This window comes from Vollenhovia emeryi, unplaced genomic scaffold, assembly GCF_000949405.1.
Source record: "Vollenhovia emeryi isolate VEMERY1.0 unplaced genomic scaffold, V.emery_V1.0 DF939147.1, whole genome shotgun sequence".
In the NCBI taxonomy this organism is placed as follows: Eukaryota; Metazoa; Arthropoda; class Insecta; order Hymenoptera; family Formicidae; genus Vollenhovia; species Vollenhovia emeryi.
In genome coordinates this window covers 1,649,877-1,663,794 of record NW_011967219.1, presented here as the reverse complement: position 1 = coordinate 1,663,794, position 13,918 = coordinate 1,649,877, and the positions used below count along the sequence as shown (strand labels likewise).

Sequence of the window (13,918 nt, the reverse complement as noted above, 5' to 3'; positions counted from 1 at the left end):
TATACAAAATGAGACCAGCATACTCTAGGGACAACATATAAGAACAATATCGTGCAATTAGAACTAAGATTAATAGCCTAGAAAAAAAGATTACTTCTAATAAACGCAAGTACAGAAATCCAAGTCTAGAAGAAGAGAAAAAGAGATAGTCGTAGGTTTTTTTCGGGAAAGGTCGCTGCCAAACATCTGTCAGATTGTCAGTAAAGCCACGGTGTTGACGATACTAGAATTCGATCCAAAATCTCGGCCTGAGCAATGTGTAGCTAATAAAATTGCTGCTTTTTCTTAAAAGTTGCAAATTGATTGGCTATAAATTTCTCGGACCGAGTAGAACTTGGAACTAAAAATGTCGATAATTGACGTTATTAATTCCGTCTCCTATCTTATCGACACTGATCGAGTTCGACAGCGGCTTTAGGATCCCCTTAAAGTCGTCACCGTATTGCGTAGCGAGTCACTGAGCTTCGAGTAAACCCCGAGTTATTTGACGCGGCTGCATGCTGTAAGAATTGATAAGAATTTATCGTCCAAAGCTATAAGTTCGTAACTTCTAAAATATAGGAATAATTTATTTTAGAATCGCGATAAGTCAACTCTACGATATATATTTATCATTAATGTTTGTTAGATATTGGTTAAGTATATTTGCGATAAATCGTCTCTCGTGCCCGGAAGATGCTACATATGCCGCCACGAGAATCGCGAGATAAAAAATATTATCACTTACGCCTTTTTACATTAGCATCCGGCGATAACTTTTTATATTATTGTTTTCTAATGCTTGCTTAACTATTTCATCACTTGAAATTTTAATTATCCCTTTCAGTCAATTTTACCTGCGTGTTGAATATATAAGTTAACGTATCGTCGATACGCGAAACATTTTATTTTACCATTTTTTACGCAACGTTTCGCACCGACCGATCTGTCGCGAGCCTGGTTTCTCGCATTTTTTTTTAAGTGGAAGGAGGAAAGTTAGGCGAGAGTTTCAAGCTACCAATTTAAATGCCGATCCGATGAGCCGGCCAATACGCCTCGCAGAGTGCAAGGTTATTAAGGCATAGTCTGGTCGGCGAGTTTAGGTAGATTGGCCCATGGGGGCCAGTGCATTCGAGAGCTCGTTGCCCATCGACGGCAGGCGAAGCTTGACCTCGGATTACTCAATGATTTTTTTTTTCTCGTAATGGACACACGACCTGCTTTCGTTACAAAAATGTACTTCACACCTTGACTGTGGCGAACAAACTCCGTTACCAGCTTACCTGTTTGTACAGAAAGAAAGAAAGGGCTATCGCGGCCGATACGTAATACGTTTCTCGAGTACAAATCTTTGCCAAGAAATATCAAAAGGGATCAAGAGAATCTTTTCTTGATAAAAGACATTATTGTATCAGTATTCCAATGTAGCGAAAGCCGTCTGCGACACAATTTGTGGATCAAGACGAATATGAGGATGTTATAAATATGATTCGTTACAAGATTTTTTTTCTGCTATTACTTTATTGTAACTAATACTACTCTAAGTACGTTATTATTATATTACTAGAGGAAAGTCCTCCGTTGTGAGATAGGTTTCTAATATGAGATAGCTGGTTTTCAATACCCAAATTCAACGACAAATCTTTTCTCGCAACGATTACACGATCTAACAATGAATTTTCCACTAAACAGATTTCGCTCCGAGGGCAAGAAAGTCATGGTGGAATCAATCGACGATGCCTATTAATTTTGCAGAAACTCCGCTATCCCATATTAGGATCCTATCTCATAGCGGACTTTCCTTTATATTATTAATTATTTTATTCATACACATATTCTTCAGTACATAATTGGGCAAGTTTTTGTTGTATATATTTTCCTGCACTGAGAATTAATAATTTTACGAGTAATTAATAGTAGTAAGATTTTTGACGATTATCTTCTTCTCCTAAAAGAAACGTAGTCCAGGATCATTCGCATATAATAGCATTTGTAAAGTCTATCAAGAAAATCACGGTCTCGTCCAATTTCAACTTGGCCACTTTTAATTTCGGCAAAAGTCACTTTCGCGCCTTTTACTTAATTCTGGCTTGAGTATTCTTGGCATGCGACGTCGACTATTTCTGTTCCAATAAGTTCCCCGCGATGTTTTCGGGTTAATGTCGATTTTCGCACTTCTGTTTCGGCGAAAGGGGAGCACTAACCCGACCGTCGGCAAGGACGAGTGCTCGAGGCGCCGTCGAAGAAAAACAATAAAACGAGAATTAGCACGTCTGGCGAAACGGTTGACTCTGCCGTCAATTCAACTGGCCGACTTGCCAGGACGTGCATCTGACTGTTGCATTATGTGCGCGAATTATCGTCGCACGTCTCCGAACAGCACCGCTCGGACCATGTCACTGACATACCGCGCCGTCGAAAAAGTAATACTAAAATGTACGAGTCAATTCTTTTTTAACGACACCTTTAATTCAGCAACTTTATTATCTTTTCATTAATCTTTAATTACTCAGTTTGTGTCGAAACAATTAAACCTTGTTTTATTGCACGCACTGTACAGGTACGGTGCATTAATTTGGTTCGGATAATATAACTAGGGATGGACAAAAATTACTTGATTATTTAAACGTAGATGCCTTTTGACAGTACACTGAGGAAAAAGTCTTTGAAAATTTATTTGTGGCATATAACGTTACTTCAGTGAAATAAACATTATATGCCATAAATAAATTTTCAAAGACTTTTTTCTTCAGTGTACGATCCGAAGCGAATTAATGCACCGCGCTGTACTACATAAAAGAGGAGATAAATTTCACGGAGATCTTTTATTCACACGTAATCGCTACATAAAGTTATACAAATTTAACAAGTGAACGGGGTCTCGAGGACCCTGCGCGGATAATTAAACGTAAAATAATTTTGTATAGCTTATCGACGCTTATTTCCAAAAGAATGTATTTCAAACTGTCTAAACATTTTTTAATTACGTTTAATTCACTTTGCAAATTGATGCGAATATCTTTGGATAACAGCGCAGATGTTGGAATGTGAATCTTGTTTCAAAAATACTCGAATGTGAGACAACTTTGAGAAATAAATAAGCTTCACGCGTATTCATTACGGAAGTGACGTTTCGTAAAGAGCTTTATGGTGAATTTATCGTTTGATTGCCGCTTGCATTCGATAAAATGCACCCTGCTATTGATGCAGTGGCGCCGTTCGCTTAAATAAATTTTTCCTTGGCACCCTTTCGACCCGGCTGGCGACAAATAAGATAACCCTTCCTTCAGTTCCACATTACAATTGTTTCGGTTATCGCAACCGACATAAAAGCCATGACACAGTTATAATGACCTATACAAGAACGAATTGCATAAAAACGAATTCCATATACACATAAAACAAATTTCACTCGTCCTGATACGATTGTATTATGAGAAGCCGATAAATATATCCATAAATATAATTGCGGTAAACATGTTTTTAAAACACACGCATTATTTTATTAACGCGCGTAGAGTAACGTTACTCATACAATATTTTGTGACAAGCGGTACGTCGAATAAACAAGCACGAATTAGTAACTTGACAACAGGTAAAATCTAAGTGTAAAATAAATGGCACATTGACACGATCGAAATTTGACAGACACTTATAGACGACCTGTGTGTTGTTGCATTGATCTTATTATCGTATGCACATGTATTATAAGATAATTGAGAGCACATGATTAACAACTTGCATCGATTGTGATATCAGCACTGACCATATTGAACAGATCTATAAATGCCAGGCTGTGTATACACTTTAATCAGGTACAAACGATAAGAATGCACAGTTATGACAAATTCTGCAGTCTTACTTTCAGTAATATGTGTTTATTGATCATTAATCTTTGATAAGTAAACGATAATTATATTTACGGATCCGTTCTGGTTGACGACACAGACGGCGTGAAATGTGCAGTCAAAATTTTCGGCATTATCAATTGCAGCGACATGCTACGCCTGTATGAATTCTCGAGATACCGTCTGCGTATTCACGCAACTCATTTATTTATTGTCTTTTTATCTACCATATTTCAACTGTTATTATCTGGTAATATTTATTATACTCACTTCAAATAATCTACTTTTGTTCTTGCATATTTCTCATCTTTGTCTCGCGAATTGAAACGGTATAAAAATGTACAGATATGTGTACTTACCATTTTTCAAGTATTATTTACAAAAACGTGATTCCTTGCTTTATAAGAAACTGTATATACGTTTTTATACATTAAATTTCAAAACGCACAATGAATTCCTGGATCGCGTAAAGTTTGCTGGTCATCAAAAATAGTTAGTGTTTTCATAAATAATTCAAGAATCAATTGCTTCAATGAGCAATGTAACGATGTAATGATAAGTATAGTTCTTCGATATTTTCGATTTCTCTTAATGATTTTCTCTCGATATTTTATACAAGAATGCATGTATTGCAAAGTCGCGTGCAAATTATTCTGAAATAATTCGTCAAGGAAGGACATTTAATTTTATATACAAAAAGAAAATGTACCGTGAATAAAGTTTGGTAAGAACCTTGCTAAGGCGTATTATGTAAATTTGGTCTTCGAGATCCATTTTTGGAGCTGTCCATTTATTTATAAAAGAAGGAGCTAAATTTTATAAATTATTTATTAAATTTATAAATAATTTCTACATGATTATGTAAAATTTAAGGTATTTTGAATTAATATCACAAGATATACAATAAAGAAAGATTCAGATGTGTTAAATAATTTGAATTATATTATTATGTTTGTACCATATCTTTTAGTCAATATTCATTGATAAAGATAAAGAAGCATCTATAATTTGTCGCGGTAAGATCGTTTGGGTCAGCAAGATTGTTTGGGGGAACAGGAACTTTGCGCCGATAATCTGGAAAAGTAATATGATATGATAATTAATAGCGCATGTATTACAAAAATATTTTCTTCACCTTGCGAGTACCAGAAATCGGCGAAAACATGATCGGTTTTTAATGGGCGGGCGAAAAGAAATCGCAGAACCATAATCGTGTGTTGCCCCCAAAGTTTATCGTCCGCTGTTACCATGGACCTCTCTCTTGTATTGATTAAAACAAAAAGAGAAACACGTCGTCGAACATGATTTAATTAAATATAGATTGTATGCTGCAAGAGAGTACACGATATTGCCAAATGTATCTTGAAGCGGTCTTTAAAAATAAAGTTTACGTACGACAAGCAAAAGTAGTAAGTACGCACTTTCTTACTTATCAAATGTACGTATTTGTGGAATAAAAACAGTCAAATGACGATTGAAGTAATTAAAATAGCCAAAAAGAAATTTACAAATTACGGCAAAGTAATGATGGCCCGATTTGATAAACCTTTTTATCAGAGATATATGTATTAAACGTTTTACCGTTAATAGAAAATTGAATCTGACTTGTTATTCGAAAAGAATCGTTTGATAGTGGTAGAGGAGGAAAAATGAAATGTTATTCCGTGCTCATCGAAAAACCATTTATTTATGGAATAAATATTTTTCTATCTATGCGCTGTGTGCCTACCTAGGAAGTACACATTATACATATAAGTATGCATTTTTCTGCCGTCCTCGTTCGCTATCTGGGGAGCGGGGGATAAGCAAATCCCTTATCTTTTTAATTATTGATACACTGAGACAAACAAAACTGAAAATGGGAAGTGTAATAGATACGAAGGAGTAAAAGGAATGGCCGGAGAAGAGACAAGGACAGCTTGACAGGAGGGGAGGAAGAGGAATTATAAAAGAATCGATTTTTCAAGGAGCTTTCTCTCTTACGTTCTAAATGATCGCTTTATAAAAATCGCAAAGTTTTCTTTATAAACTCGTGTGTGTGTGCGTGTGCGTGCGTGTGTGTATGTGTGTGTGTGTATGTGTGTGGGTGTGGGTGTGTGCATGTGTGTGCGCGGGCGAGCACGTGCGTGTTAATGTGTGTGTTTGTATTTTGTGTGCGGTGTGTCGCGTGTGACTTTTTTCCTTTACAATCACATGAAGTTTAGGGACGGTGCGCGCAAGTCCATCGTATATCGTATACTATTTTACAAAATGTAGCTACAGTGCACTTGACTCGAAGCCGAGGGGAAAATGTGGAGTTAAGTGTTAGCTCTGATAACATGAGAAGTTTCAAGTATGTTCCCGGATTTTGAAGATCGCTATACAACGAGGGATTGAAATCGGTAGAATCTCAACAAGTTCAATTCCCGATGTTACCCGGGTTGTCAGAGGAACGATACCCTATTTATTAAAAACGGTCGTTTCCCGCTTTTCGATTCACCGCGGAGGTCTGAACTTATCGAAATTATATTGGTTTCAATCGCTACACATAAGTGGAATTGTTGAAGCGTCGGGGATACGTCTATACATAATTACGGCACTGATCCTCTCTGTCACCGTGGTGATTAATAGCGATTATGCCCGAGGATCAGGGACGGAACCTAATGAGTCTATAAAAACTAATAAGAGCGCTTGTCGAGATACCCCTAGAATAATTTTGCCTAAAGACGCTTGTCAATCTCTCTCTCTCTCTCTTTTTTTTGGGTAGATTGTACAACGCGTGGAATAGGAAGGGACACGTTCCAAAAAAAGTCGTCGTCCCTTCTTGACGAGTGCACCCGACGCAGCTAAAATGCAGCTATTAATACCGTAAGTTACGAAGAAAGCTACGAAAATCAGGCCCGCGTCGCGCATTCGTTCGCGCGAATAATATTTATTTATCTAGAAATAAACGCTCGACACTCGTTCCGCGGGCGTGACGAATGACGGGAACGTGGATGTGAACTTTCCAATATTGCCGCGATATAAAAAGTCCCGAGCGCGATTAGCCGGATATTGGCGCCGTATAATTACAACTTACTTAGAGCCGTGCTCGCGTTAGAAAAACTAGGAGGGCTGAGGTTCTCCGCCACTAAAACGAGTAACATCCTCGTTGGTTCCTCCCAGGACGTGGGAGTGTCAGCGGAGCAACACCACATTCTTGCCTGCTACGACTTATTTACATAATTCGACACGCTCTCTCGCACATGCACTCTCACAATTCGCTAAAAAAAACGATCGTAATGACAGAAATATTTCTATATATAATATATTGTAGAAAGACGAGGAAGGAGAGAGGAAAAAAAACCATTAGAAAAAAAAACAACGATTTTACTGTACACCGAGATCTGTTGGCCAACACGTTTCCACCGATTATCGACGGCCTTCGTTTTAGTAACAACGCATTTCGTTCGTACAACGTAAAGAAATAGCGAGAGATAAAAACGACGCATCTCGTGAACACAATTAGGCACGCGAAACGGCCACATTGCATCCTTCCTAATCTGCGCGCGAGCCGCGACGCAATAGTGAAAATTTCAACAAAGTTTTACGCCGCTTGTTGGCAAAACCATGTCATAGCTTCTGCGAATACAACGCTTGCGTAATAACTACAAGCGTTATAAATATCCCACTCTACTACCTTCCTTGACTTGGGACAGGAATAAGAAATTCGCGTTTGAGGGAATCGTAATTCCGCGGCCGTGATCGGGATTGTGGATCAAGTGCAAACGTATCGGCATCTTAAAAATAATACCGTGACTCTAGGAACTATCCGCCTTGCCATGGACCATGGACCACCGTTGAGGTGCCTCTGACACGGCGCGAGTCCCTCTTTGGACTTCCCTTGGCATCCAGCACAGTCTTTGAGGGGACCCTCGCGAATCACCACACATCGCCTACCCGCGCACTTTGCGGTTCTTCCTCCGCGCTCCAAAGAGATCCGCATCACGCAATCACTCTCCGAACAAGGCACTTTCAGTCTATCGGATGAGGAATCGCCGTGAACACGACGGCGACAATCGACGACGATTGACGAGAACAATGACGAGGATCATCGGGAGAGCATCGCGGTATCCGTGCGGAACTCTCGGCGCCGCCCACGTCTCATTCGTTCTGCCAGAAACGAAGGTGGACTATGAGCACCCGCATTTCTCGACGACCATACCCGGCAACCGCGAGAACACGATCTGGTACTCGTTGTCGAAATACAACATTGTGATTTCGGACAGTTTCCTAGGTGCGCAGCACGGCCCGGTGTTGTTCGGCGGTTCCGCCAGGCTGACGATATGCGTGTTTGGATAGGCCGGAAGGAAAGCCATCGGACAGTCGCCCGAGCAGTAATTGGCATCGTATCTGCGACACAAACATCCAGAGAACCGATCGTTAATGCGGATTTCGCTATCAATTAACCCTTTGAAGCATACATTTTTCTATTGGACCATTTTTCTGTCAAACTTTGTACACGAGGGTTTTGGGGTCGCTGATTACGAATTTATCAGATTTTCATAATTTAAAATGGCGGAATTCAAAACTTAAACGAATAACATCATTCAACTGTAATTCACCGTAACTGTAATTTACCGCTAAGATACGCAAAAAATGCAAAAAAACGAGCTAAATGCGTTAACTAGAAATTAAATGGCCAAAAGGTAAAGAAGTTGCGGCGTTAACGCGGGTTACCACCGTGCTTCAAAGGGTTAATTCTGAGCCACAAAATAAAATTCCCGTCGACGTTTTCATTTTCCAAATTTTAATATTCATTTTAAAAATCGACGATATAAACTGGGATTATAACTTTAAGGTTTTTTTCGCGCTATTTTTCTCGTAGTAGAGTGCACTCCAAATTGATCGCGCACTTTTTCGTGCATTCGGCAAAGCGCGCCCGCATATTTTAAATCTCCTAAAGGCCACGAATAAACATAATTAATTTCACATCCGTATTCTACGGCAAGTTGTCGTTAAACTATCGCCGTGGCAAATTAACTCGAAATGCAAGGTACACCGGTATCGCGTAACGAAAAGTATTTTTAGCACCAAACGTGCGCAAATAACAGTTTAGTGCTGTTGATGCAGAACTGTTCTACGTGCCAGCAAGAAAGTCGCAGTTCCTTTATTGAAACCCAGTTTGGCTCAAAATATTTTTCTTCACCAGAGAAATCTTCACGAGTACGTGCTTGACCGACGATGCATTAATCACTCCGTAAGTCGCGATATGTTCTCGCAAAAGTGCACACGTTTGAAGAATTCTATTTACAGGCGCAAAATATACCGCGTCGATGTAACTCACGCGAGGATTCTACTGTCAATCTCGCAACACGTAAGAGGCATTTCCTCCCCGTGCGTTCAAAGATTCATAATCCTCGTAACAATGTGAATCGAGTGAAGTAAAACGATGTGACCTGCAATTGATCTACAATCGATTTTCCACGATCTTCCGAAATCTAGATCGAATCGTTAGCGAAGGGAGAAAAGGGGGGGGGGGAAATGGGAGAATCGTGCACTCACTTCTTGGGTGCGATTATCCAATCCCAGCCGAACTTCTCAAAGTCCACCGTGAGCTTGTATCGGCAACACCTGGTCTCCTGGCTGGCCTCGTCGCAATTGAGTCCCACGTTCCTCTTGATCCTGGAGCTCCGTCGCAAATCGAGTTCCTGCATCTGCACCTCGAGATATGGAGCGTACTCCGCGCCGGGATTGGTCTCGACCAGGCGGGCCGAGTTCCTGCGATGATTGCTGCCGGGCCCGATGATCTTCAGGGCGACCCCCAGATTATCCCTCGGGTGCTTGAACCACTCCGCCACCATTCGTCTGAGCTCGATCGTGATCCAGCCACCCCGCCGTCCAAACGGCCGAGGGTGCTTCGTGGTCAGAGGTGGGCCCAGAAGGGGCCCGCCCGTCTCGGTGGCGCCCCGAAGGATCCTCTGCAACGTGATCGTCACCGGACCGGCGTCCTGGCTGTCCAGATCGATCGACTCGCCGAGCTCCGTCGCTTCCTGATTAAGGCCCCATATCCACAGAGACAGCTCTGCCCTGGTGACGCGATGCTGGACGACCTTATCGGAGAACTTGAAGTACAGCACGTCCAGGCTGCCCTTCGAGTGCCTTAGCCTCTGATCTGGAAAAACACGGAGTTTGCGATGCGTCAGTCGCGGAATGCAATTTTGGCAAATTATTTCACGCGAACTCAATGGAGAAACGAAACGCTGGAGTAGTCCTCCTCGGTAGAATATATCGATTGTGTAACGTGTGTGTGATTGGAATTCGATCTTTATTTTTAATACAGTCGTTCTAAAACAGCTGCAAGTACGATTACTTAATGCTGCGTAGTAATAAATGCATTGGGGTATGATTGGCGCGTCAATAATTGAGTCGGAAAATTCCAAATAGGAGATACAGTCTCGTCAATAGTCTCGCGGCACGCGGAACACAGAACAGCGATAATGTGTCATTTCCTCCTCGACAGCGCGCACGTAAACGCGGATTTTTCATTTTTTTTTTTTTTTTGAAAAAGCGAGACCAGCCGCTGCGGCTCGCTTATTGCGTCATTTATTATCCTTGAATGAAAAGATTCTCGCTGGTCGATACTGCAGGCACGATGTTGCATAGCTCGATAAAGTATCGCTGTGCCGCTTAATGGCTTCGTGGCCACTCTTGCCGCTATCTGCGTATAAATATTGGATAGCGCGAATAAAAAAAAAATTGAAACATAAAATTTAGCAAATACTTCTTTGCAACGCAAACATGTACTTTGTTTGCGAGCTCGGTTTAATTTTCGACGTGGCTACAATTTTGCGATTCTGTTTGCCCGTCGCGCGCGTTTTTCAGCGAGCATAAAAACGAGATATTAAAATCTTGTCGGTTAAAAATCCCAGAATATGTTGCGAAATATTTCTACGTCGGTAAAACACACGCAAGTGTGGCCTGAAATCGAAAGGTTCGCGCTGTGTTACAAGAGTACACGGCCTTTTCGAGCTTGTGTGCAGCAAGATAGAGACACGAAAGAGTGCGCCTGCGTTCGCGAAAGTATCATTGATGCCAGAGATGCTGAAGCGGTATATTATAACAGCTTCATTAAGCTCCATTCGGCGCGAGGTTATCGGGATAGAGTGTAGGCGCGATAATAATTTACGTATCGAGCTATTTGGAGCAAAGTGGATACAAAGTTGACCATTAGAAAATAACGCGTTATCTTTTCACTAATCGTGCGATTAACGCAATTACTTGGCAATTGCATCGATCGAGCGTCACGTTATCGAGAACGCGGGCCATATGCGTGCGGATCCAAGTGCACGCCCGGCCAAGATGCGTGTCCGATCCGTTGCGGGGCGAATAATTATTTCTAATTGACCGATAGCGCGGCGTAAGCATTGGCGATAAGGCGCGAGAGCGCATTAGAAAAACGCTCCTTCGAATTGCGGATACAGGCCTGATCGAGGTGGACACGACTGTCCACGATCGGCCGTATAACGGGCTGCGTAACGTCGTTATCCTTGGCGCGATTTCGCCTTTTTTATGAATGAAGGAGCCCATGAATTACGCGCAATAATCTCGTGCGAGCGCGCACACGTACGAGCGCGACGGGCCGCGACGGGCCGCGACGGGCGGCTCTCTTGAAATAAGTTTATCGGGGAGCAGCTTTTGCGATACTTCCTCTGCCGGCCGCGATATACTTTCCCGGGGCCGATCGAACGAGAAACGCGTATGCTCTTGTTTTTTTTTTCTGGCTCACCGGCAGCAATTTAATACGTTGTAAAGCGCGTTTCCTTGAAAATTGTAATTTTATTAACGACATGAAATTTCCGATGTTACGTTATCGCGGCGTAAGCTCACGGCAAATCGGCCGGCGATTATCCACCGTCCTTTTTTGCTCCGACGACGGTATCGCGGACACACGTCTCCGGTGGAATTGCCTCGATTCGCGAGGCAGCCAACTCGCGCGATCGGATCGACGCATACTTAATCGTTGACATGAGGGAGTCAAGGAAGAGTCTTTCGGGTCTCCGGGTCGCTTTCTCCGATTGCAAACGTTCGCAGATAAAACGCACACGATTAAATTGTGAAAATACAATTGGAAAATAGAGAATTTTCACAGCTTCTGACCCGTTGCGAGAGCCAATGAAGGGCCGAATTTTAGGCATTCGCACGCCCCGCGGTCTTTCGCGTCAAACGCGATTGATCCGTAAAAAAACTTGAATCCTCTCGTAGCTTTCTCAGGCGCGTTTATTTATACTCCATGCGGAAGGCAATCAAGAAGAAAGAGACGGAAAGCCGATCTATCTCACTTGGCGAACGCGGAGTTGCGAAACCTCCGCTTCTCGGTATATTAATTATCAATATCGTTTTACTCGTTCCGCTCATTACGAGCAGCTTCTACGAGATCGAGATACCAGCTGGTATCGCGACTCTGCATCGGGGGATCGCTCGGATCAACCGGCAAAACCTTAAACACGCACGGCGACGTGGCCGGTTTTCAAAATAAGAAGATCCACCGACTTAGAAAATCCTCCTCGCTACGGACGGCAGGTCGCTACGCTCGCAAAAACGCTTCACAAACGCCCGCGCAGGGCTCGCTCGCGGCCGTTCTCGCGATCGGAGGGGGAAGATCGGCAATAAATCAGGAAGAGAGCTCGGCGGAGAGTCGTGCTCGGATTTCTTGCCGATCGGATGCAGCGGCGCTCGATCGGCGCTCACGCACGTGCGTCCGACATTTACCCCGATGACCGACGTTAAACTCGACCCCGGATCCCCTGCGCTCGCCAAGAGCGACCGACCGCTCTGCGGCCGATCGATTGATCGATCGACCGATCGATCGGCGACGGGGACTTGCGGATAATACGCGAGAGAAAAGAAAAAGGAGAGGAGAAAGAGGAGGCAGATTTATATACATGGCAGGGGCCAGGAGACTCTATTCAGGCCATCGCTCGGCAAGACCGCTTCCACGAAGGGTAAAGCCACCTCAAATCGTACCGTTATACGCGAGCAACGTTTTTCACCCGATTCCTCCGATCAATCAGCGACTCTCGCCGCGTATCGATACCGACGCCACGACTTTGTGCGTATCTTCTAAGCAGGCTGCGCCCGTCCTGGTATTCGACTGGTTCCTCGCGCCGCGCCGCTCCGCGCCAGTCGCCGCGTAAGAAGCTTTTCCATGAAGCTTATGAATCCCGGACGGCGTTTTCCGAGCTCGCGACGCCTAGCTGACGAACGCGACGGTCTCACCGGTGACACGAAGGATTATTTTACACGACCATATCGAGGGAATTGATTCGATCGGAAGAAAGCAATCTCTTTCATTCTTAATTGCTCTTAATATCATTAATGATTAATTAGCAACTCTGTAACATGGTAACTTTGAGTGTCACCTATTTGCTACACATTTACCAATCGTTGATATCCTACGACTTAAAAATTTCTTAAGTAGACTTTTGCGCTTCTTTAAGTAACCTCTTAGATTTGAAAGATTACTTTTAAAAACTTTAATTTTATTTAGAGTAAAGTTTCCCAAGGGTTCCGGTCACAATTTCACACTGTTGATTATAGCGAATTGAGTTGCGTGCACTAGTGCGCACTGAGTGTACACCAAGACTTGTTTCTAGTCAATTCTTATATTCAACTTTGTCTTAAATACACGTTGAAAGAGTATTTAGCCAAAAAATTATCCATATGGATGCTATACAGATCATTTTACTGGCTAAGAAATATTTCAAGGGATATTTAAGACGATCCTTAAATATAAAAAGTAACTGTGAACAAGCCTTAGTGTGCACGCAGTGCGCAGTGCAAGCAACCGAATTCGCTATTAGATACAAATAACAATAAATGTGATGAAATATATGAGAATGTTCGGAGAATATGCAAAGGTATACAATATTGCAGGGATGCATTAGGTATATTCTTAGTACATTTCAGGGATGTATACGTAGAAAAGAAGAATATTCTTCTTTTGAAAATATGTTTAGTCTCAACGTGAAAATCTTGAAACGAGCTTATATTGCGCTATAGAAACAAAAACTTACTTGATCGAAGCAATTTTATGTAATTCAATCAAGAAAAATCTATGCTTACTGTTTAAG

At 42.2% G+C, this 13,918-nt stretch overlaps 1 protein-coding gene across 2 annotated transcripts in view; it reads right to left on the bottom strand.

The window, feature by feature from the left end:
- Positions 1 to 5,494: 5,494 nt before the first annotated feature.
- Positions 5,495 to 13,918, bottom strand: part of LOC105566090 (growth/differentiation factor 11) — a 25,937-nt gene continuing 17,513 nt past the window's right edge. For both annotated transcript variants that reach the window (XM_012019815.1, XM_012019816.1), the window contains 2 exons: positions 9,351 to 9,960; positions 5,495 to 8,198 (listed from right to left, as the gene is read on the bottom strand). In XM_012019815.1, the coding sequence (XP_011875205.1) occupies positions 7,979 to 8,198; positions 9,351 to 9,960 (830 nt within the window). In that variant the 3' untranslated portion in view covers positions 5,495 to 7,978. The remainder of the gene's footprint in view (positions 8,199 to 9,350; positions 9,961 to 13,918) is intronic.